General features: G+C 42.0%; 1 protein-coding gene across 1 annotated transcript in view; it reads left to right on the forward strand.

The window, feature by feature from the left end:
- Positions 1 to 25,644, forward strand: part of GLG1 (golgi glycoprotein 1) — a 147,049-nt gene that overhangs the window by 115,647 nt on the left and 5,758 nt on the right. The window contains exons 9-25 of the mRNA XM_015087194.3: positions 451 to 572; positions 2,013 to 2,114; positions 3,680 to 3,833; positions 5,072 to 5,209; positions 7,441 to 7,527; positions 8,826 to 8,888; positions 9,606 to 9,719; positions 10,740 to 10,828; positions 11,957 to 12,074; positions 13,280 to 13,372; positions 16,931 to 17,068; positions 19,147 to 19,270; positions 20,184 to 20,326; positions 20,517 to 20,618; positions 21,801 to 21,908; positions 23,495 to 23,615; positions 24,234 to 24,340. Coding sequence (XP_014942680.2) covers positions 451 to 572; positions 2,013 to 2,114; positions 3,680 to 3,833; positions 5,072 to 5,209; positions 7,441 to 7,527; positions 8,826 to 8,888; positions 9,606 to 9,719; positions 10,740 to 10,828; positions 11,957 to 12,074; positions 13,280 to 13,372; positions 16,931 to 17,068; positions 19,147 to 19,270; positions 20,184 to 20,326; positions 20,517 to 20,618; positions 21,801 to 21,908; positions 23,495 to 23,615; positions 24,234 to 24,340 — 1,923 coding nt within the window. The remainder of the gene's footprint in view (positions 1 to 450; positions 573 to 2,012; positions 2,115 to 3,679; positions 3,834 to 5,071; positions 5,210 to 7,440; positions 7,528 to 8,825; positions 8,889 to 9,605; positions 9,720 to 10,739; positions 10,829 to 11,956; positions 12,075 to 13,279; positions 13,373 to 16,930; positions 17,069 to 19,146; positions 19,271 to 20,183; positions 20,327 to 20,516; positions 20,619 to 21,800; positions 21,909 to 23,494; positions 23,616 to 24,233; positions 24,341 to 25,644) is intronic.

A 25,644-nucleotide genomic window follows, 5' to 3' on the forward strand; every position in this document is an offset into this window, starting at 1 on the left:
GTATTGGCTGCATAATCCAAATTCTAGATTCTTACGACCAAATTAGGTGTCTGACTGGAAATGTCTTCTCTTTACCCTTGTCCACTCAATTCTGGCTTGGCCGTAAGGGTCAGATTTAGCAATCTGATTAACAAATAGGCAGATATGAGGGAAAAGGCAGGCTTTATATCGTAAAGAGCTTTTGTTTTGGAAATGTCCAGAGATGGTCCAGACAGGTAGACAAGCAATCCCCACAGTAGCTTAAACAGAAAAACTGAGGCTCAAGATAGAGAAGCCAGTTGGAATGTATTTGACAGGAGCTCTTATGCTTGGCCAGTGACAATTGTTAATTGTTAAACTTGTTAACAGTACATTGTGATATACCAGACCAAGTAAATATTTGAAAAGATGACATTGCTCTTCCCTCATATATAAGAGATGTTCCTCTTTCTTAACTTTCTTTTAATCCAGCTGCAAACACTGATTCAGGAGACGGACCCTGGCGCAGATTACCGCATTGATAGAGCTCTCAATGAAGCTTGTGAATCTGTTATACAGACGGCCTGCAAACACATAAGATCGGGAGACCCAATGTAGGTTATCTTATTTGTAGTATTTATTTACATTGTATTGTATTTGGCAGTGTAGCACCAGAAACATTCCTTCTAAACAGAAACACATACCAACTTTTGATAGAACTAGTACTGAAATGGAGCCCTTGGCTCTGCCTCATCCATGATGTAGAGACACCGAGACCCAGCATTGTGCTGATGTTCACTGACTGTGACCGAGCATGTATGGGCCTGTGCATTAAGTCGCTGAATAATCTGTTTAATGGTCAAATGAAAACGAGAGAGAAACACTCAGGATAAAGTGACACATTACTTTGTCTCTGTAGTTCATCCTATTTGTATATTGACTCATTGTATACATTGGCTACTTGATAATTATTAGAAATTAATTAATTCTAATTGAAGTAAAAACTGTTGTGGTTGGAGGATATAATCATGAACAAAATGAACTCTGAAGTTGCGTCCAAGATTTAGGAAAGCTATAAAATGCTATACTAAAGTATTTGAATGTCATGCAGTAGTTTTCTCCATGTGATGCACAAACTAGTTTTAAAACCAGGTTGCAAGTAAAGAACAGGTTTCCCATTCTGCACAAATCCTCATAGCCTGCAGCTGGCAGTAATCAACAATAAAATGAATGCAGTCTGTATTTGTCATCATTCTGTTATGCATACACTCCTGCTGTTCATGCTATAGCAGGGGATTAAAAAAGGGTATTCTTCTTTAAAGTTTTTTATGCAGTTGGAGGAGGTAGACAAACACAGTGAAGACTAATTAAGAATATTTACCAATATAAAAATAACTGCATTGAGCACGAGGGGTCAAGGGAGAGGGAGGGAAGGAGAGAACTGCTCTAGCTAAAAATCATTTGAAGAGACTATCAATTAAATGCAGCGTGTGGACCTTTTCTGGGTCCTGGTTTGAATGAACATATAAAAAGGCATAAGAAAATTGGGAAAAAAATTGAAAACTAACAGGATATTACATGGCATTAAGGATTTTAAAAATTAATTTCTTTTCATGGGTTATAGTATTATGTTCTCATAGAGAAACATGCTCAAGTATTTATGAATAAAATTATAAGGTATCTGGGATTTGCTTCAAAATACCAGCAAGGGGGTGTAGAATTAAAACAAACTTAGCCATACGTTGATAAAGTTATGGGAAGGGAAGGTGGCTAATGTGTGATTCTTTACTTTTGTGTGTGTTGGAGAATTTTCACAACTAACAGTTAAAAATAAAGCAGCTGCACACAGATCTTAAGTAAGCTGAGTCCTAAGTGCTAAGTGGTCCTGAAGTTAGAAGCCATAATCATTGTCAGACTGATTTGAGTTATTCTCAGAAAAGTAAATCCCTGATTGCCCTCAAAAATAGCTCAATGACTTTTTCTACAGACCAAGGAAATATTGATGTGAGAATTCCAAACCTGTTGCTACAGTTTCATCCCTGTTTTATTCCCAGGATCCTCTCGTGCCTGATGGAGCACTTGTACACGGAGAAAATGGTGGAAGATTGTGAACACCGTCTGTTAGAGCTGCAGTATTTCATCTCCCGAGATTGGAAGTGAGTATTTTGAAGCCAGAATCAAGTGTAAGCCTCAGCATGTTCTCCTGTGTAGTCAGTATCTTTTGTATTATTTGAAATAACCGGTAGGAATATGTTTTTAAGTTCTGGGATAGCTGACACACTCCAGTCCCTTGAGAAACCTTTCTTGCTTTCAGAATAGTATCTCAAAGCTGAGGCAGCCCCTGCAGGTCTGTCCCCGTGTGCCCCCATTCACTACTATTTTGGAAGTCCGAGTCAAATGTTTCTGATACCACAAACATCTATCCTGAAAGGACTTGGGCACCTGTGGGGCAGCAGAAGCATCTTCAGATACGTTTCTAAGAAGATACTAGTGCATTTTAATTTTTATGGATTTGTGCTGGATATGGGAATTTACTTTTATTCCTTTAACTATTCAAAGTTACTGAATTTTCTATCTTAAGAGGCTCTTATCAATAAGTGACAACTTGATTCTCTAATTCTCTTCTCATCCTGTTCGTCAAGAAAGGAGGGGTAGGGGACGAAATAGAAGAAGGATCTGTGTTGCAGTCAGAATCACTGTAACTTACCGGCTTCAATGCCCTCCTCTTTTTATGTCTCAGTTTCCCTTCCACTTCCAGAGCAGCCAAGACCCGACAGCTTGGGAAGCTGGCTTTTCCTGCCGCACCCAGGCTCAGCTCCTTCCTGACTCAGTTATCTCAACCCCTGGAGTTTGGTCATTAACTTTTTCTAGTCACCCACAAACTTTACTGGGAAGTGATTATTCAGAAGGTTCAATGTATTTTTATTTCTGTGTCCTCTGATTAGCTCTGGAAAGGACTACAGAAAAGTACATGGGAATTTCTCTGTACTTTCTCAGGCCGTCTAAGCCTGAGTTTAGACTCAGAGTCTAAACTCTGTTTACGTAGTTTACTGAGTTTACTGCCTTAATCAAAACTCTGTTTTTCCTCTTCTGTAACTCCTTTACCCATGATCAAAAAAATGCTTCACAGGCCTAAAAGCTACTCATTAAGTATTAGCTTTTCTCCTCCCATTCACTAGCTCTCCCCTAAAGTTGACATTATGATGTGGACAGAATTAAGCATCTATTGGTCTGATTTGGAGAAGCTGCAGGCTCATTGCCTTAATCCATTGTCTCCAGAGTCAGAGTTAAATGTCAAGTTTTTTAAGTTGATAAGCATATTCAGGTAAACTAAAAGTGGAACTGCCTTAGCTTGCATGGGAGGAAGAAGAGTAACAGTTTTACTGGAAAGGAAGTCGAGTGAGGGATTTTGTTTATCTTGCCATTTCCTGATCCTATTGAATCTAGTGTATCAGATAGGATTGAATTTCACACTTAGGAAAAAAGTATTGAGTGGAAAGTTGTGAATTGCCTGGTGATAAGCTACAGCCCTTATTTTCTCATTTCAGCCTGGGCGTGTTAGTGCTGAGTCTGCTGTTGTAATGTTGCGCATCTTACATAGCTGTCTTGGCCTCTTTGAGGTAGAACTTAAATCTTCTGTGCCAAGGTCAACAGACTTCTACAGATTGACCACTGTGTGTTCCTGAAGAACAAAATTCAGGAATATCTTTTAACTTTATAGGCTGGACCCTGTCTTATACCGCAAGTGCCAGGGAGATGCATCTCGTCTTTGCCACACCCATGGTTGGAATGAAACCAGTGAACTTATGCCTCCCGGAGCTGTGTTCTCCTGCTTATACAGACATGCCTACCGCACGGAGGAACAGGGCAGGAGGGTATGCATTCAATACTGACTTCATTTCTTCTTATCAACCATTTGTTTTTTTAGTTAGTTTGTTGTATTGTGCTGACTTCTGTCATTGTAGGAAACTTTGTTTATTAGTATATCTGGCAGGGAGGGGTTGCTGCACTACTAGAAACTTCCATTATTCAGTGACTAATCAGAGTTGCTTCACCAGCTTCTTTCTGTCTGATTTTACATTTTCAACAAAGTAAGTCAGGGGACATTTCCAGTTTTTTCTTTAAATTACCAAAAATTTTTTTTTTTTTTTTACATTGATTTATTTTTGAGAAACAGAGTGAGACAAAGCGTGAGCAGGGGAGGGGCAGAGAAAGAAGGAGACACAGAATCTGAAGCAGGTTCCAGGCTCTGAGCAAGTGGTCAGCACAGAGCCTGATGTGGGGCTCGAACTCACAAACTGTGAGATCATGACCTGAGCTGAAGGCGGACGTTCAACCGACTGAGCCACCCAGGCGCCCCTAAATTACCAAAATCTAAATGACAAATAGACAAATATTGCCACCCTAATTTTATTTAACTTTAAAGTTCCATTAGAAGCTCTTAACCAGGATACAGATGGTTTTTAGACTTATTGTGAGTTTAGGTAAATTTGAACTTAATGTTCCTGACCCAAGTGTGTGCCTTTTCCTGAACTGGAGCCCGCATTCTACTCTACATTCATAGAGTAATAGCAGATTAGTTCCGCTAAACAAAAAACTCTAACCTAACCTGAACAAATCCGGTTCACTTTTTATCAGAGTATTTTGAGAAAAGGATGTTGTCTCAATAGTGTATTAGAAAATATTGAATGTATAATCTCATTCCTAGAGATACAGGCTTTTAGAAGTCTCCTAGAAAATTTAATCCTTATTCTGGAAGAGATTTGAGGTATAAAGTTTATATAAATTACTATAACGTTCTCTGTTAGTTTCCTGACAACAGATATCCTTTATCTAGTGCTTTTTTGTTTTGGTTATGGTGCTTTTTTATTTTAATGTTTATTTTATTTTTGAGCGAGAGAGAGCGAGTGTGAGCAGGGGAGAAGCTGAGAGCGAGGGAGACAGAGGGTCCTAAGCAGGCTCTTCGCTGACAGCACCAAGCCCGATGTGGGGCTTAGACTCATGAACCATGAGATCATGAGGTCATGACCCAAGCTGAAGTCGGATGCTCAACCAACCAGGCACCCTTGCTTCTGGTACTTTTAAAGTATTTTGCTTGTTCTCTCTCATACAGCTTTCACGAGAGTGCCGAGCAGAAGTCCAAAGGATCCTACACCAGCGTGCCATGGATGTTAAGCTGGATCCTGGCCTTCAGGATAAATGCCTTATCGATCTGGGAAAATGGTGCAGTGAAAAAACAGAGACTGGACAGGTAGCTCACATAGCCACCTATTTATCTTATAGTAGTAATAATAATCATCATCATCACAATTAACATTTTATATAGAGTACAGACCATAAAATACAATCTTTATTTTTGTTACATTATTCAGTGTCCTCTTCATAAGAAATCCTAAGGAAATTTTTCTCTTTCGTCTCTGTGGAAGGAATAATACTACTTTTCCTAAGCCATTGGTTTGTTTTTATATTATGGTTACTGTATTTTGTAAGCGATTATTTTCCCCCTTCGTGTTGCCTCTTAAAAAGCCTGGAGCCAAAGGTATGACCTGTCTCTAGCAAGTATATGAGATTTTGTGGTAGGCTTTTGTGTACCAGGTTTGCTGCTAGCTCCATCCCCCCTTCTTTACCATATTTTCTTTTTCTTCCTATTTTTTAACTCATTCTAACTTTATTTTATATTGCCTTTTTTTTCTCTTCTCACTTTTATAAGGTACATTAAGTCCTTTCGAGAGAAGGCAGTGTATAAATATAAACAATTCTAAATACTGGCATACATGAATAGCATGCATGCCATCCAGTAGTCCTGTAAGATATGTAGGAATGGGAATTATCTTTTCCATTTGGTAATTGACAGAATTGAGACTCAAGAAGTGAAGGAAGTGTACTGACTTCCTTTCCTAATACTCAGGTGTAATCCTAACCAGACATGTGGTCCATTGTGTCATAACCTCTCCATACCGGAAAGCATAGAGAAGCAGCCCCCAGAATTACATGCATGCTGTGAATGGTTCCTAACGATTTTGTGCCTGCTTTAAAAAAATAGAAAAGCTACATTACTGCTTTCTAGCAAATTAAGTTAGAAGGTAGTGTGTCCTCTGTGGTGAGGAGTAAGTCCTTGTTTAAAGCTCCAGTAATACTAGAACAAAGTGTGAACTCAGGTTTCCAGGTTCCATTTTTACTACTCCAGAACATCCTCTGGGATTAAACTATTAAAAACTTACCCGTGCAGGAATTGGGTATGTTTAAGAAGCAACATGGCTCACTATTCAGATCTGCTCACCCTGGGAATGCCATTTTCAGCAGGCTACCTCCTGGGCCTGCTGCAGTTCTGTCAAATTTATTGTTAGAAAACGCTTGCAGTTCAGCTTTCTGCTGCCTCTGTCTAATGAAACAAAAGATATGGTCACATGGAATCCCAGAAAACAGTTTCTTTCCATACCCCCTTTGAAGTAACAGTGAGAAAGCTCTGCTGTGTGGCAGTCCATTGCTGTGAAGCTTGGCTCAGGAAAGGATTCTATGACTGGGAGTTTTCCCTTAGCCATTTATCTTACTCCCGAGGTTTTATGCATTTTCCTTTAGGGATTCCCCACCCCACCCCCACCCCACCCCCACTTTCTGGGCATTGTATAATTCCTACACCCCCCTGCTCATCACTTCCTATTCTAATTCCAAAACAGAGACTCTTGCAAAATAGTAAGTTAAACTTGATCCTTTAATAGAGCCCTTTGCTGAGAAATAGCTGTTGATATGCTTTGGGAAAATGAGCTTCTGTTCTACTTAAAACCTCTATGTTTCTAAAGGGAATAGTCATGGAATGATACTACGAGGTCTCTCCAGGTCAGTTTCCAAAGCCTAGACGAGATAGTGTTTAGATGTCCAAACCCTAATGTGCTCACTTGCTTTGCAGCTTTCCTCAGGATCTTTCTATGTGGGCCAAGGTTAGAATCCCACATTTGACTTGCAGGAGCTATAAGTTCTATGCTGTTTTGGATCCTGGGTCCCAGCCTACTTTGCTCATGAAAAGTCTTAAAATATTCCATGTCTTTCCCTGTAAATCTGTTGTTCGTTGATTATTATTGGTGCTCAGATTTAAAATGGGAGCAAAGGTGATCAAAACATAGGTTAAAATTGAATGGCAGGTTGTTGATAGAGTGGAATAAAGGCCTGATAAAATTTTTAGACTCTGAGGACGTCTCGACATTGATTCTTGTTGGACTTACTGATTGGGCCTTCTGTAGGATTTGCATGGCTATTGTAGCCCCTTGTGACCCTCTTAACTACCCTTTTACATCAAGTACTTATTTTTCAACAATCCCAGTTTGGGGACTCAAATAAAGCTTTAGTGTTCTGTTCAGTGAAATAGTTTTTAAAAGGAAAGATAAGGAGGACCACTGAAAAGGAAGTAGTAGACCCTGTTCTCTCTGCTTCCCTTGTTCATTTATATAATTGACACATGCCAAGGGATTGCTTTCTTACTTGCAGGAGCTAGAGTGCCTCCAGGACCACCTTGACGACCTGGCTGTAGAGTGCAGAGATATAGTCGGCAACCTCACTGAGTTAGAATCTGAGGTAAGCAGTGTGCAGCTTGTAGATGGCGGCAGCCCTGTCAGCAACCTGTCCTCTGTTCTCAGGCTTGCTGTTTTTCAGCCCCGAGAGTGTCACTTCTCTCCGCTGGCTTTACCAAGAAGTGTTTTGTTTTGTTTCCTAAACCCCTCTCCTCATTTCTCCAGAGAAATAGCCCATACGTTTAGCCCTTTGGTTTTCTTCATAAATTAGAATTATCACAGTGATTAGACCAATCTTTTCCCTGGCCTTTAAGAAAAGCTAGCAGCTGTGCTTCAGATCTCTCAATCACGTGCAAGACCAGTCCGAACATTCCCGTTCCTGTTCTCTTACCTTAGCTCTTTCGGTTAGGTCATCTGGTAATGTTTGTGTCATCATTAAGAAAATAAAAGGCTGGGATTTCCACTTAAATGTGGAAGATTGAATACACGTGTTTATCCGTGTTTCATCCTGTAACTCACTAAAATATTAAAAAAGAAATTAGAAAGTCTCATAAGCAAGAAATACTATTTAGAAATACAGCATTACTGGGGAAGGAGCAGATAAAAATGTTAAAATGGTCTTGTGGGAGCAGAAATCAGGGAAATGGGAAATTGCTATTTTTTTTATCATAAGCCTTTTAGAACTGTTTGAATTGTCAAAAGTATCAATACGTACAATTACATTGCTCAGCTAGTCTTTTTTTTTTTTTTTTTTTGCTTTCTATTTTTCAAAAGTTTATTGCTTTCTTTCATCTTCTGTCATCTCCCTTTTCCAATTTTCATTGTCCTTATGGGCTTTTGAGGACATTCTGGGGTGTGTCACTCTTTAAAGGAAGATATTATTTCAGCAGCTAGTGCTGCACAGAGGTTGCTGTCTGCTTAAAGGCATTTGTGTATGTTCCCCAGAGGCAGTGGTTTGTCGTCTGTTTTAGGAGCTTATAAACTAAAGACAGATGTCAGTTACCCGCATTTTCATTTTGAACTGCTTAGCCATTTGGAAAAACTCCAAAGGCTAAACACTAGGATTACTGTTAAATGTTTTATTTTCTGTACTGTTCTTAATTCTGCCTTATCTTTTGCTCAGGCCCAAGGGGTATCTGCCTCTAGAAAACCTTGCCTTTCAGAATATAATGAAGGAGCAATTCTCTCTGTGCTGTGGCTGTCTAACCTAAAGACCAGACTAGCTTCCAGGTGGACACCTTAGATTATGGCGATGGCAAATGCCCATCAGTTGCTACTGAGTCAGAAACACAAACTTGCCCCGCTTCCTAAACTACTGGCTCTTTCTAAAGCAGAATTATTAATATGTTTAATCTCCCACAGGATATTCAGATCGAAGCCTTACTGATGAGAGCCTGTGAGCCCATAATTCAGAACTTCTGCCACGTAAGTAATGTCTGGAGAAATGGATTCAAAACAAAACCAAATTCACTGGGACTTTGTGTGTTGCACTAACTTCCTTGTCTTCGGCATACATTACTCCTGAGTGATCATCAGATTGACGCATTAAAGTGAAAAATGTAAACAAAATCAAGAGACGGGTGCCACCATCCTCAGAAACCTTATTTGATTATCATTGGTAGATGACCTGGTATGTGGTTAGTGGCAGTTGTGGAGATGCCCTTTACAGGGGGCAGGGGGAGGCCCTCCTGAGCATAGCTGTGTTGCCGCCAATACATCAGCCTGGGGTTTGTTAGCATTAATAGTAGCTGCACCTCCCGACTCTCTTCTTGTAAATTAAATTAATTCTGTTATTTTGAACTAGCTAAATTACAGGGGTGAAACCATGCAGGAACCAGGAGGCAATGTTGGGTGTGATGCTGAAAGCCAGCTGCTGGCGTCATGTAGGGGAAGGAGTAAAAACCCTGCACAGTACATGTTCTTGTCGGGAGCTTCATGCAGGGCAGCTTGCTGTGCCAATACTGATAAACACTGATAAACATCCCTTGTAATTTCGCAGGCTTAATTTGGTATAATTTATGAGGCATCTTGTTGGTGAAGGCTCTAGAATCAGTCTCGTTTTCCATTTTTCTATGAACTAGGGTGCACGATTTGTTCACTAATTGTTAGAAATGAAATGTAAATGTGCACTGCCTTCCCCAGGATGTGGCAGATAACCAGATAGACTCTGGGGACCTGATGGAGTGTCTGATTCAGAACAAACACCAGAAGGATATGAATGAGAAGTGCGCCATTGGAGTTACCCACTTCCAGCTGGTGAGTAACACCAGGCAAATCCTGACTGTCTTGGCTGCTTGGATGGCTCTGAATTCTTTCTCTTCCAGAGCATCAGGGCACCTCTTCTGTGAGAAATGTTTTTTTTCCAAATATATGTCCTCTCTGGTTCTCAAAAAATACGGTCTTTTCCACTATGGCCAGGCACGATGGTAGGCTCTAGGAACGCAGTGCTAAATAAAGATGGAGTGTGTACCCTTAGGGAATAGAGATGAGTCACATTGTTTGCTTTTCATAAGATACGTTAACCTTTGCTTGCACAGAAAGTATGAGTGGGATCTGCTGTTTTGTCATTGTGCAGTGCAGCAGCCCAAATGTCTATCAGTGTACTGAACTCTTAAGCCTTTTTTTTTCTTCTAAATCGTACTACCCAGGTCTGGCATCCACATAAGGTTAAACTGTACTTTTCGCAGTTACACATGTCTAAAGAAAGTGTTTCTGGTAAAGCAAGCACTTCCTTCCCGGGAGGATGGAATCTGTCATCTGTATAAAATTGATCTCTTCCCAGGGCCTATGGGCTACGTGGCTGCCTTTACCAAATGATACTGAGGGCCTCTGGAGTGTGGGTGCTGGAGACAGTGGGCAACAAACCCTGCCCTTGTCTGTTCTGTGTTCTAGTAAGAGAAAGACAAAACACGTTTACAAATAAGTACAGAGTCTCAGGTGGGCTAGAGCTGCATAAGGGCTAGAGGATGAAGGAGAAAGGGGACTTGAGAAGGAGATGTTTGAGTAGAAATGCTGAGGAGGTGATGCGCGGACCAGGGAGGATCTGGGAGAAGGGCTTCGTGGCAGAGGGAGCAGCATGATTGGAATGGCAGGAACGCCAGGGTACCCTTAGCAGAGGGAATAATGGGGAGGTTGGCAGGTCACGAAGTCTGAGATGGAGAGCAAGTTTCACGGGGCATGGAAGGCAGGCTTCTGCAGTCTCTGTGCAATCAGCCAGCACTGCCGATCAGAACTTGCCACAGAGCTGCTGATTTTCTTTCTCATCATCTTTTTCAGGTGCAGATGAAGGATTTTCGGTTTTCTTACAAGTTTAAAATGGCCTGCAAGGAGGATGTGTTGAAACTTTGCCCCAACATAAAAAAGAAGTATGTGACGTTTAATTGATTAATTCTGCTTCCCTAAACTCTGGACAAATGTCCTGTGTACTGGTAGGGTTAGCCTTGGAGGCCTGCACACTCCCTTGGTAGTACGGCCATGCACTTGGGCTGTGTGGCCACATGATCTTTGTGGCTGCCTGCAGCCACAGGGGACGGTGGTGGTTCTGACACAGAGAGCCTGGAGGCTAAAGGGGCGATTTTAATGTTCCCAGGTTCAGGCTGTCTGACTGAAGAGGCAGATTTAGATTGTTACTTAGAGAAGCCAGTTATAGTATGAGTAAGAGGTTAACTGCCTCCCGACATCATTCCATTATGTTAACTCTTTGGGAGAGCAGCAGGGGCTTTTACTAAATTAGAGGTCTAGTTTGGAAACAAAAACTTTATTCATTTATGAATTCAGTCTCAGGGCGCCTGGGTGGCTCAGTCGGTTAGGTGTCCCACTTTGATTTTGGCTCAGGTTATGATCTCACAGTTAATGACATCAAGCCCCGCATCGGGCTCTGCATGGACAGCGCGGTGCCTACTTGGGATTCTCACTCTCTTTCTCTGCTCCTCCCCTGCTCACACTGGCTCTCTCTCAAAAATAAACATTAAAAAAAAAAAAAAAAAAAAGAATTAGGTCTCAGTGAAGACAGTGATGGGCTTTTACAGCATGGCTGCCTGAGTTCTTCCATCTTACTCTTTGCAAAGGCATGTTTCTAGAACACATCTCTCACCCTCATATAAATCAAGTTCCCATTTTGCTCAAGGTTCTGTACCTCTCAAGAATGAATTTCACAGCTCATCAAAGAAAGACACAGTCTAGAGTTAAGAGCAGCATTCCTCTCTGGTCTCATGTTTTTAGCAAAACAAGCATTGAACTGTCCTTATGTCCCCTCTGTGGCCTCCCTACCTGTCAGGATTGTAGTGCGCCTTCAGTCATTTGTGACATAGAGAGTCAGGTTACTGCTTTTAGCGCTTTTAACACAATGAGACTTCTAGAAAAAGCATTCAAAAACGTGGTAAAAGAGGGTCATGCATTCTGGAGTGTTGATGTGGCCCCTGCCCCAGCTCAGCCCCTGGCTCTCTGCCCTCATGTGGCTCCAGCCAGTCTCAGCCTTCTCCTTTCCTTGGCAGGGTGGATGTGGTGATCTGTCTGAGCACCACTGTGCGCAATGACACTCTACAGGAAGCCAAGGAACACAGGGTGTCCCTGAAGTGCCGCAAGCAGCTGCGGGTGGAGGAGCTAGAGATGGTAATGCCTCATAGCACAGCCTCTGGTCCCAGAAACACAGAGGCGGGTCTGGAAAGTTGGGTGAAGGGTGAGGGCAAATTGAAAGGTTTTAGCCATTATTATGATTGTTAAGATTTGGAGCCTTGTGCTCAGATCTTACCATGTGACAGCTTCTTGCTTCACTTTTCCTAACCGATAAAGTATTTTTACCACATGTAACTGGAAACTCACTATAGGACAAGCTGTAAGCGCATGATACAGTCCGTGCATCAGTAATGCCCTCAAGGATCAAGGGTCTCTCCCTGTTTGCTTTGCTGTTCGTGGCACCAGCTTCATGGTAAGGCTGCTTCCCCTCACCATGGCTACCTGCAGCGGCTCTGGCCTCCTGCTCCACGTCGTCTCCAGCAGGAAAGTAGAACAGGAGAGACCTCCTCCCTCCCCCACAGCCCGTAGCCAGATCCTTCCCTCAATTTGCTCGTGTCAGCTGGAGATCTGTGCCCACTCCCTGACCAACAACAGTCTCCAGGGGAATGCCATGCCCTGAAGAGCTTACAGATCACGAGGTACAACAGTTACTGGCAAGTCGAATGCAGTGTGCGCTCTAAGGGGAAACTTATGTTGCTTTTGAGGTTAAGCTAAACAGCTAAAAATGTTTAGTATATTCTGTATTGTGAATTCTACTTATTTCACTTCAGTCTAAATAAAAACTAAAAACTAGTAATGAACACCAAACACCAGTAATATTGCAAAAGTTACATTACCAGATTTTCACATAGGGTGGGAGTGATTCGGTGGTAATTATGTGTTAAGTGGAGCTCTCCTCGATATCCTAGTGTAATTGAGACTTTGGGTCCCTAGCGTTGGACCTCGCTCTTTCAATAAAACAATAATAAAAGTAGAACCCTACATTTATATAATGCTTTAATTTCCTGAAGTGGTTTCCACATCATATTATCTTACTTCATTTCACAGCAGTCCTGCGAAGGGGCCGGGTAGGTGGCAGCATTTTGTTTTGCAAAAAAAGTCCAAGGCCATCTAGCTAGTTAGTGCAGAATTGAAACTAAATGCCAGCTCTCCTTTTACTGCGGTGGCCCCACTGCTCCTATTTTGCTGTGTAAAGGCTGTGGTCACTAGACAAGATCTGGTCAGTACGTGAATATGTAGAACATTTGACATCTCCAGTTTCGAGTAACCTCACTTTTCCATGCTGGCCCCCTCCCATACAGACAGAGGACATCCGTCTGGAACCAGATCTGTATGAAGCTTGCAAGAGTGACATCAAGAACTACTGTTCCACTGTGCAGTATGGCAATGCTCAGGTAACTGTCTGTTTATATTTTTTAATTGTGAAACTGTGAAGGTAACATTTTGGGACACCTAAGTGGCTCAGTCGGTTAAGTGTCTGACTTTTTATTGCAGCTTAGGTCATGATCTCATGGTTCGTGAGTGTGAGCCCCACATTGTGCTCTCTGCTGGCTGTGAGGAGCCTGCTTGGGATTCTATCTCTCTCTCTCTCTCTCTCTCTCTCTCTCTTTCTCTCTTTCTCTCTGTCCCTCCCCAACTTGTGCACTTGTGCTCTTTCTCTCTCACTCTCTCAAAATACACTTGAAAAAATTTTTTATTGTTATGTTTATTTATTTAGAGAGAGATTGAGAGACAGAGTGCGAGGGGGGAGGGGCAGTGAGAGAGGGAGACACAGAATCTGAAGCAGGCTCCAGGCTCTGCACTGTCAACACAGAGCCTGATGTGGGGCTCGAACACATGAGTGTGAGATCATGACCTGAGTCAAAGTTGGACGTTCAACTGACTGAGCCACCCAGGCGCCCCTCAAAATACACTTTAAGTAAAAAAAAAAAAAAGAGGGGGGGCGCCTGAGTGGCTCACTCGGTTAAGTGTCTGACTCTTGGTTTTGGCTAAGGTCATGATCTCACGGTTCATGCGTTCAAGTCCCACATCAGGCTCCACACTGACAGCACAGAGCCTGCTTGGGATTCTCTCTCTCCCTGTCTGTACCCCCCCCCCACACACAATCTCTCCCTGCCCTTTCTTTCGTAATAAATAAATAAACTTAAAAAAAAAAAAAAAAGAAAGAAAGAAAATGTGAAGTTAACATTTTAGCCGTGAATTCTTTGCTGGTGGAATGAGCCTCGTCACATTCTGTCCAGCCTAGTCATCCCCTCCTAAGCTTTACCAGACTTTCCCAAAGGAAGTTCCTTACCTGCATTCCTTATGTTCTCCTATTCATTCTCTTCCCTCTTTCAGGTTAGCTTGTCCTTCTCCACCTTGTCTGCCTAAGAAGCTCTTCACAATCCTTCAAATGTCTCCTCCTCTCTGTAGCTTTTCTAACACCGTGTACCTCCAGAATTGATTATTCCCTTACTCTGTGCCTGTTGCACAAAAGTTCTTAACTGGAAGTCACATAGGAATCACCTGGGAAATCTTGTTTCTTTAACGCACAGAACTGGGCCCTGTCCTGAATTAGTATTAGTCAGGAATGAAGTACAAAGAAGTGATTTTTTTTTTTTCTTGTAATGTTCTTCTAGTGACTCAGCTACGTTTTCTAGTTCAGGGAATTTCCCTGAAAGCACCACACTGGTGCTTTAGCCTTTGAGATAGTGGCTTCATTATCGTCTTGTATCTGCTATTGCTGATGTCTATCTCACTCTCGTGTCTGTGCAGATCATCTACTCTGAATTTTCTCTTTATCTTTAATGATCCATAATTCCGCTGGCATGTAATCAGGGATGGGTTTTTTTTTTTTTTTTTTTTTTTTTTTTTTTTTTCTTTATCTTAGTTGGCTCTTTCAGTCTCAGAATTCATGTTTTTCTCAATTTGGAGAAATTCTCAATTATTGTTTTCTTCCAAATACTGCCTTGCTTTTACTTCCTTCTAGAACTCATATTAGACAGTTGGAACATCTGAATCTGTCCTCCATGTCTCTTCACTTTTTCTTTCATACTTGCCATTTCTTTGTTATTTGTACTGCATTGAGGTAATTCCTCAGGTCTATCTCCCAGCTTAAAGATGTATTCTTCAGCTGTGTCCATTCTGTTTTTAGAGAGACTCCCATTTGGGAGTTTTATATTTTGTTTCCAGAATCTGTTACTGGTTCCTCTCATAACCGTCTGTTCTTGATTCTGGTTTACCATTTCTTTCTGTATTGTTCTGAGGACATTAAATATATTTTTTTAATTGTTCTCTTTTTCCTCTCAGTTATTTGGTGATTCTTGGTTGTCCCTTGAGGATTTCATAGAAGTCTGATTACTTTATGCTACAGCTCTAGTTCCTGCAGATTCCCATCTGCTTCCCTTCTTTATCATTTATTTCATTTTTTAAAAAAATTTTTTAATGTTTATTTATTTTTGAGAGAGAGAGAGAGAGAGAGAGAGACACAGTGTGAGCAGGGGATGGGGAGAGAGAGAGGGAGACCCAGAATTCGAAGCAGGCTCCAGGCTCTGAGCTATCAGAGCAGAGCCTGACGTGGGGCTCAAACTCATTAACCATGAGATTGTGACCTGAGCTGAAGTCGAGGCTTAACGAACTGAGCCACCCAGGCGCCCCTCATTTTTTTTTTTAATAATATCTAAAAGGTTGGTGTAAGGAAGGGGAGATTTATACTCAATTCACTATCTTAAAATCCATCATATGGCACTTTATACTTTTATGTTAACCCACTCATCTTTTTTTTTTTTTAAGGTTTTTTTTTTTTAACGTGTATTTATTTTTGAGACAGAGAGAGACAGAGCATGAACGGGGGAGGGGCAGAGAGAGGGAGACACAGAATTCAAAACAGGCTCCAGGCTCTGAGCTGTCAGCACAGAGCCCGGCGTGGGGCTCGAACTCACGGAGCGCGAGATCGTGACCTGAGCTGAAGTCGGACGCTTAACCGACTGAGCCACCCAGACTCCCCTCATCTTTTTTTTTTAAGTTTGTTTTTGAGAGAGCGAGAGACAGAGTGCAAGCGACGGGAGGGTCAGAGAGAGAGGGAGATACAGAGTCCAAAGCAGGCTCCAGTCTCTGAGCTGTCAGCACAGAGCCCAACACAGGGCTTGAACTCACACACTGTGAGACCATGACCAGAGCCGAAGCCAGATGTCCAATGAATTGAACCACCCAGGCACCCCTCGTCTTTTTTTTTTTCTTAGATATTTGTTTATTTTTTGAGAGAAACAGAGGGGAGGGTGGAGGGGAAGAAAGAGAGGAAGAGAATCCCAAGCAGGCTTTGCAGTGTCAGCACACAGCCTGACACAGAGCTTGATCCCACGAACCATGAGGTCATGACCTGAGCTGAAATCCAGAGTCAGATGCTTAACCGACTGAGCCACCCATTGTTTTATTTATTTATTATTTTTTGAGTTGTTTATTGTAGTTGTTTATAAAAGTTTGCCCTGTGAGACTGTGTATTTATCAGGGGTAGCGACTGGGCCTCATTCATACCTGGCATCTAATGCTCTATTCTCATGGGGTAAATGGTGAGTGGAACTGAACCTCCTAGCTTGTGCCTACTGACTAGTCAGGGATATTGCTCCCTAGAAAAGCAGAGTGCCTAATGTGTGCTCCAAAAGGAGTCTTGACAAAGAAGAGCTAGAGGACAGAAAAAAACAAGAATCTTGAGGGGGATTCCTTCCCTTTAGCCTCCAGTGCAGCCTGCTCAACTCATCCATTATTTTTATACAGTCTGGTTCACTGTTAGACCTAAAGCTGTAAATCTGCAAACATAATTCTCCTTGGTGAGGAAATTCTGACTCCTCTTACCTTGGAATTAGGAATGGAATGAAAGAGAGGGGATGCACTAAGAACTGAATGCTGTAGTGAGAACATATAGATTATCAATCCCTGATACATCCCTTAACTTGACCATAATTCTTATGCCCTAGATTATTGAATGCCTGAAAGAAAACAAGAAGCAGCTAAGTACTCGTTGCCACCAGAAAGTTTTTAAGCTACAGGAGACAGAGATGATGGACCCGGAACTAGACTATACACTTATGAGAGTCTGCAAGCAGATGATAAAGGTAAGGGATCCCAAACCAGGGGCTAAGTACAGGGTAAATAAAAATAACAACATAAGCTTCTTTAAACTTGGGAGCAAATTTTATAATCTTTCCACTCATCCTGTTTTATACAGAGGAGACAGTGGTTCTCGTGGTGTGGTCCCTAGCTCAACTGCATCATCACCCCCTGGAAACTTACAAATGCTTAGGCCCCACCCTCTGCCTACTGAATCAGAAACTCTGGGAGCAGAGCTAATAGCTTTAACAAGCCTTCCAGTTGATTCTGATGCACGCTCAAGTTTGACAACCATCGAGCTAAGCTAACTGACCTCACTTTGACCTAAGGCACAAGTAAATAGATAACCAGTAAATATATGATTGATTTTGAGGGCAGTTAGTGGTAGGTTTGTTGAGAAAGTCACCACCAAATGTCTTGATCATCCACCACAGTCAAAAGGCTTTTCTATTTTATATGTTCTTTTGTTTCATATACTTCTCCAGTGAACGTTCTCTGTAACAGGCCAACTTGAGAACCTAAATGCCAGTTCCTTGTTGTATCCACATGTATAAAAAGATTTAAATTTAAGGTTCTAATACACTTAAGATAAAATAAAAGCAAATGCTTTATTAAAATAAAATGTTACTTAAAAAATAAAATACTACTTTTAAAATAAAATGCTGGTCCACTCTGGAAAACAGTATGGAGGTTCCTCAAAAAACTAAAAATAGAACTACCCTACGACCCAGCAATTGCAAAACTAGGTATTTATCCAAGGGATACAGGTGTGCTGTTTCGAAGGGACACATGCACCCCCGTGTTTATAGTAGCACTGTCGACAATAGCCAAAGTATGGAAAGAGCCCAAATGTCCATCCATGGATGAATGGATAAAGAAGATGTGGTATATATACACACAATGGAGTATTACTCGGCAATCAAAAAGAATGACATCTTGCCATTTGCAACTACGTGGATGGAACTGGAGGGTATTATGCTAAGTGAAATTAGTCAGAGAAAGACAAATACCATATGATTTCACTCATATGAGGACTTTAACAGACAAAACAGATGAACATAAGGGAAGGGAAACAAAAATAATATATAAACAAGGAGGGGGACAAAACAGAAGAGACTCATAAATATGGAGAACAAATTGAGGGTTGCTGGATGGGTTGTGGGAAGGGGGATGGGCTAAATGGGTAAGGGGCACTAAGGAATCCACCCCTGAATCATTGTTCCACTATATGCGAACTAAATTGGATGTAAATTTTTAAAAATTAAATTAAAAAATAATAAATAAATAAATAAATAAATAAATAAATAAAATAAAACGCTGCTTTTCACTCTTTCAGATACCAAATAGAATTGTGAAAGTTAGAAATGTCTTTAGTTGACCCTGGTAGATTTGAGTCTTGTGTAAAAGCTGAAATGCCAGGCTCTGATCTGAGGGAATTTTGTAAGATTTTGATGACTTTTGTAAAAATCAGTCATCAACTTATATTAAGATATCCGTAGGCTGTAATTAGCAGATATACTGTTGATTAGCAGATAGAGGTAGAATTTATTGTTAGTCCAAAATGGATCTCTGACTTCAAGGACACTAACGAGTGTACAGGGACTAGCCCCACACCGTTTGGTAGCATTATAGCACCCATAGTTAAAAGATGAACTAGACAGGTCCTTAACCCACATTCCTATTCACATTGTTCAGTGGGTAATTTTTAAATTTCCCATTGGGATTGGGCGGATATGGCTTGAGGGCTACCTGGCCACCTGGTACAATGTTATGTTTTTACTTAAACAGTGTTTAAGATCATGAGATGCCATGTAATGTAACATAGCCATGCAGGTACAGAATCAATCCTGTGCAAAATAGGAAACAGTGAGGGTAGTAGGGAGAAATGTGAGAGATATAGTAGAGACTCGATAAAAGGAGAAGTGGAGTCTGGGTGTTTATTCAGGCTTAGCTGTTTCTCTTGTACCAAGTGATATCTTCAAGCTGATTTTGTCATTAGCTCACCAGTAGGTGGAAGGGTGATGCAGATGATGGTCATTGCCATATTTGGATAACTACGTTTGTAAATCTTTGCTTCTTGCAGAGGTTCTGTCCAGAGGCAGATTCCAAAACCATGTTGCAGTGCTTGAAGCAAAATAAAAACAGTGAATTGATGGATCCCAAATGCAAACAGATGATAACCAAGCGCCAGATCACTCAGAACACAGGTAACATCATGGCTTGGCTTTCCTGGTTCCATTGAATGTGGCTTAAATGGAGCTGAGTCGACATATATCTACCTAATTAAACTACAGATATTTTGTTGCCTGTGGATTTCAAGGGAAGAGTCTGGATCTAGTAAGGAAAATAACATATTCTTCCTTCAAAGAGTATTTGGCAGAATGAAAGTCATAGGAAAGAGGAGACAGAGGAAGTCAAGGCTGGAGTTCTTTGAAAAGTCTAGAGATTTAACAAAACTTCATGCATGTGGCAGGAGAATATATGGGTAATGTTTTTTAGAACAGAGAAATTTCAGCTCTGAGTTGCAAGACCTTATAACATAGTGGGCAAGATGAGTCCAGTATTCTCAGTGTTTTCCAAAACATCTGTTATGGGGAAGGTTGGTGATGGCTGAGTGATTTTTTTGAGAACTACTAAAGAATACTGGTACCAGCAGACCCCACAGACGTGCTGCAAGGTAGAATTCCTGGGGTCTCTGTGTCCACATCTACCTTTCATTTAATTATATTGCTGATTAATAGCAGTGTAGTCAGGACTCTTGGATGGCTCAGTAGGTTGAACATCCACCTCTTGATTTCAGCTCAGGTCGTGATCCCAGGGTCTTAGTATTGAGCCCCGTGTTGTGCTCCACGCTGAGCCCACGTGGAGCCTGCTTAAAATATGCCCCCCCTCTTCCTCTCCCCCCCCAAAATAAAAAATAAAAACATGCACCCAGAAAAAAGTTTTTTTAATTTAAAAAATAAAAACAGTGTAATGAATGCTCGGTAAATGTTTAGCAAATAAACAAATCAGTAGTTTATTTGTGGTCATTGATGTAATGTGTACCCTTTTGAAAGGTAGATCTTGAATATTTTTGAATCCAGGAATATTTTATCACATACTGACAACTTTCCACTCTAGATTACCGCTTAAACCCTGTGCTAAGGAAAGCCTGTAAAGCTGACATTCCTAAATTCTGCCATGGTATCCTGACTAAGGCCAAGGATGATTCGGAACTGGAAGGCCAAGTCATCTCGTGCCTCAAGCTCAGATATGCTGACCAGGTAAACAGTCCTGGGCTCTCTGCAGAGGTGTGTTTATAGAGGCCCCTCTACTCCCGGCAGGTTTTTCTTTGGAAGCCCCTAGCTTACTCCTACTTTCCCAAGACCTTTTTCGTACCTTCCCAAACCAGGGACCAAATAAAAAGCTCAAGCTGTCTAATAGGCTGATGAACTCTCCTTTTGTCATATGTAGCGGCTCTCTTCGGACTGTGAAGACCAGATCCGGATTATTATCCAGGAGTCTGCTCTGGATTACCGACTAGATCCTCAGCTCCAGCTACACTGCTCAGATGAGGTAGGATTTGGGTCTGAAGCTGGTTGTGAACAGAGCTGGTCAGAGAAGTGTTTATTGAAGAAAAGTTCTGTACCATCTTTCCCTTTAGCCCTGAATCCAGGGCCCATCTTCTGGACTTTTCATTGTTTGAATTTCTGGTTCCCTGTGACACTGAATTAGACTTGACATTCATCCTATCACTATAGAGTGTTGGTTCTGTATTTCTCTGTTGTATTAGAGTGTTCTTTTACTATATCTGTCTCCGTATAGTTCTTCCTTCTCCTTATTCTGATGCTCAACTTAGAATTCCCCAAGACTTGCCAGAAAGAGAAAGTGCTCCTGGGGTGCCTGGGTGGCTTAGTTGGTTAAGTGTCCGACTTCAGCTCAGCTCATGATCTCACAGTTCATGGGTTTGAGCCCCACATTGGGCTCTGTACTGACAGTTTACAGCCTGGAGCCTGCTTCAGATTCTGTGTCTCCCTCTGTCTCTGCTCCTCCCCCACTTACGCGCGTGTGCTCTCTCTCTCTCTCTCTGTCTCAAAAATAAATAAATGTTAAAAAAGTGGGGGGGGAGAAAGTGCTCCTATAATAGCACTAAAGAAATGCTTGTTTTTGGACTTTGACTTCCTAGCTAGAAAAGCCCATGTGGAGAACTGTGTTCGACATATGTCAGTTTTAGGGGTTCATAGCTGAAGATTTTTTAAAGATGCTCACTCACAGCTCCCAAGGAAGACTTAAGTTTTTAATCTTTGGTGTGGACTGTGTTTTAGAACCTCTGTGTGTGTGTGTGTGTGTGTGTGTGTGTGTGTGTGTGTGTGTGTGTTGCCAAGTTGTGAGTTGAGGTTGACTCTGAACCTTTATAAATGTCAGCCATTTGCTTTTAGTATTTCACTTGGCTATGTAACCTTCCTCCTGTGGAATCAAGGAGTAGCCTTCTTTGTGACCAGTCCTGGGACACTCTGACTCAAATGTCAGGGTTGACAGCATAAACGTCAGTATACTGACTGGTTTTTGACTCTGTGTGCCAGTCTTTGTGACAGTGAATGGAGCCCAGCATCTCATCCAGGACAGGGGGCGGGGCATGAAGTCCACTAGGAGACTGAGGAGACATCCAGACCATATGGGAGGGTCACCAAACCTGCAGGTTTCAGAGACAGGGTTTCTGGTGACAGCAGAGATGTGTTTTGTGTGTCTCTGGAACAGATCTCCAATCTGTGTGCTGAGGAAGCAGCTGCCCAAGAGCAGACAGGTCAAGTAGAAGAGTGCCTCAAAGTTAACCTGCTCAAAATCAAAACGGACGCATGTAAAAAGGTAATACCGCCAATGGCCTTGTTTCCCTGCCTGCTTTTCACAAAACTTTTTCTTCCCTTCTGATGCTGTAGTCTGCATATCTTAGCAAGAACATCTAAACCTTCCTTCCCGGGATTATACGTTTCTTCCCTCTTACGAAACTCTCACTAGATTCTTGACAGTTAATCACCTATAACTGAAATATTCTTCCACGTGTACTGATTATTTATGAACATGTCTGATCCCCATGACCAGGCTGTGGTTTAAGGCCCTGTGAGTGCAGAACTGAAAGCAAAATGTCAAGTCCAATAGTATCAGTAAAGATACTGCATTCATAAAAATCATTTCAGAAATAGCTTATAAAAACGAAGTTATCAAAACATGACTATTAAGCATACATTATCTTGGGAAATTGCAAATGAAATAATATATTTGATCTTTTTAAAAAAGCTTTGTCTTTTTTTGAAAAGTGTTTGAGTGATGTCATTTTTGAGTCACTGAATATTGTACACAGATATTTTCATCTGCTGAAATGTTTCTGATTCCACACGGCCTGAGGAATAATGGGAGATGGCTAAAAGCTAAATCCAGATGTTTTCCTTGGACTAGTTTGTCATCAGATGATCCCATTTAACTTTGAAGAGTAATATTTGAGTTTTGTTTTTTGTTTTCTTGTTTTTATTATTGTTGCTTTACAGGGCCTGTAGTCTCTCTTGAGAGCAAACTAATTTTTATTTAAGAAAGCACTTTTGGCCTTTTGTTACCTCCTGTTCTTTCAAGTCTAAATGGAAAGTCTGCAGAGCTGATGTCACTTCCATCATGGTTATGTTCCTCTTGTTTAGGACATCTTTAGACTCACTAAGAGTTTTCTTGCAGTAAAAATTATGCTCTGTGAATCTTTTTTATCTTTTGAGGATAACGGAGGTAACATGAAACATTATACAAACATTTTTCTTTGTTTGCCTGGGAGTTTTAAAACTCTGGTTTTTATTTTTTTTTTTTTTTATATATTTTTTTAGTGTTTATGTATTTTTGAGAGAGAGATAGAGACAGATCGCGAGCAGGGAAGGGGCAGAGAGAAAGACACACACACACAGAATCTGAAGCAGGCTCCAGGCTCTGAGCTGTCAGTACAGAGCCCAAGGCAGGGCTTAAACTCACAAGCTGTGAGATCATGACCTGAGCCAAAGTTGGACACTTAATCAACCGAGCCACCCAGGTGCCGCAAAACTCTGGTTTTTGGATTTCACATTTTCATTTTTCTTAAGAAAATAGCCGTATTATACCAACCGATAGAAATACTAACATTTAGTATGCAACATATACAGCCCACCAGACTGCCAGAAACCCACATCTGATCTTGTAGCCCCCGCTTCGTTTAGCACATAGCTTTGATCATACTAGGCCTCCAAGTGTATGGAATCAATTGCTAAAAATCTGCATTCTTTGTGTCATCACCACATTGTCCCTGTCTCAGAGTAAGTTCTGTTGTTAACCCATACCCTTCCCTCCTTGACTTTACTCTTCATACGTACAGTATTTGCAGATAACAAATCTGATGTATTTCCTCTATAAAAGCTTGCTCTACGATGATTCTTCCTTCTTAGGAAGTGTTAAACATGCTGAAGGAAAGCAAAGCAGACATCTTTGTGGACCCAGTTCTTCATACAGCGTGTGCCCTGGACATTAAGCACCACTGTGCAGCCATTACCCCCGGCCGAGGGCGTCGTAAGTCACTGTTCACTCTGGCCCTCTCTGACCTACCTTGGGAGGAGCACAGACTCCTTCTGAGACAGCACTTGCGGGTACTCTGTTCTTTAGCTGCAGCACAACCACAGACAACATCCTCTGGGGGCCTGGTTGATGCCGGGACTAGTCTTTTGTGGCAGAATGAATTTAGGAATGAATAATCCTGCAGGTTTGAACTGACCTAGCCATAACCAGAGGTAAGGTTCTGATGAAAAGGGAAGGTTGAGTTATTTATCAGGGAAGCAAAACTTAACTCATGATCATGGCCTCTTCCCCCTTGGCCAAACTAGAGCAGCTTCATCAGCTCACCCAGTGGCCACATTGGGTGGATCCTGGGCAGGTAGAAGAAAGTTGTTTCTGAGCCAGACATGCCCAATAAAATAAGAAGGTTTTAAGGGTCTGTGGGCAGCTGGTTCCTTGGAAACTCAACATCATTTTTCTCCATGTTAAATCTTTGGTCAAATTTCCTAGAATGGATTTAACTTTGTGTAGCCTATACATCTGAATTCTCTGGTGATAAGGTGCCCTCCTCCCCAACCTCATAGAAATTTCTGTTCTGTACAGTTTTAGACTCTTCTCATCCCTTTTCTTTCACAGAAATGTCCTGTCTCATGGAGGCCCTGGAGGATAAGCGGGTGAGGTTACAACCTGAGTGCAAAAAACGTCTCAATGACCGGATTGAAATGTGGAGTTATGCAGCAAAGGTAATGCCCAAGAGAATCTCCTGAAGTGGCCATCTCTGTCCGTTCCCCAGATATTCCACTTGTCTTTTTATCCTTGTTGCGAGACCAGCAGTAAGTGTATTTGAAAAGTCTGTCACTGCCCTTGGAAGCCTCCCTAGCTGTCTCTGAGCCTGCAGCCACCATCTCCTTTTGCCAGTGTCTGCAGGCTTTGCCGGGGCCACTGCTTTGTCCTCACTTGCCCATAGTCCGCCGTGGAAAAGTGAGTCACCCAAAGGATGGGATAAAAGCCAGCTGTGCAAAGAGAACCAGAAATCATGCCCAGGAGAAAGCAACCAGGCTGGCCACTGTTGTCTTAAAGCTCGTTTTTCTGATTTTAGTCAGTGTTTGGCAGGAGCATATGTATGTGGGACTAGCCCCGGCCTTCTCCCTCAGCTAGGCTGAAACAGGAACGCTGATAGGGTAGAGAGACATCAGGACAGGTGAATGTGTGTGATACCCAGGCAGACTTGGGCTAGGGGAGATTTTTCCTACAAAAATGCAGCCTCAGCGAGAAGAGTAACAGTTCTTCTCATGTGCACATTGCTTTGTGGTGCGTAATACTTCACTGGACATACTACCTCACTGAACCTTGAAACGCAGCAGGGTAAGTGGAGTGATTATTTCCCCACTTTACAATGGAGGAAACTGTGACCTGCCCAAGGTGCCTCAGCGAGAAAGTCAGGTTTCTAGATCCACATTCTATCACCCCACATCGGGATGGACATTGCCAGTTGCCTTAGGTTAAGAAAGCGATCATGAGGACCCCCCTGCTTCCTGTCACCCACATGAAAGGTCAAGGGTACCAAGCAAACAGGAAAGACCATGACAAGTCTTCACACCTAGAAGTAAGGGAAATGAAGAGAAGGGATCGCAGCTGTCCAAGTAGCACATACGCCCCTCACCCCTTCTCCCGAAGGAACGAAGTTGTCTTGGAAGCCCTCCGTTAAGTGAGGCAGCGGAGAGGGGCCAAGTCAGTCTCTTCCTTCTCTCTGCTTCTGCTGGGGAGCTGCTAAACGTTGCTGCAAAGAGATTCCACTGCTTGTTTTGTGTCGACAGATGTCAGTGCTCAGATCACGTTAATCTCCCTCTGCTCTACGTATGCGGGATGAGCATAGAAACAGATGTAGCCAGACATCTCTGGGCACACCCTCTCAGGCACCCAGGCTAAGTTGAGACCCAAAAGAGCAGGTCCGTGTGCACCCGGGGAGCCTTTTGGCCCTGATTCTGCCATAGCAGGCTGCATAGAGAGAGGTCCGTTCAGAAAAGCAGTGAGGCTAACTGAGAAT

The sequence above is a fragment of the Acinonyx jubatus genome, chromosome E2, assembly GCF_027475565.1.
Source record: "Acinonyx jubatus isolate Ajub_Pintada_27869175 chromosome E2, VMU_Ajub_asm_v1.0, whole genome shotgun sequence".
Lineage (NCBI taxonomy): Eukaryota > Metazoa > Chordata > Mammalia > Carnivora > Felidae > Acinonyx > Acinonyx jubatus.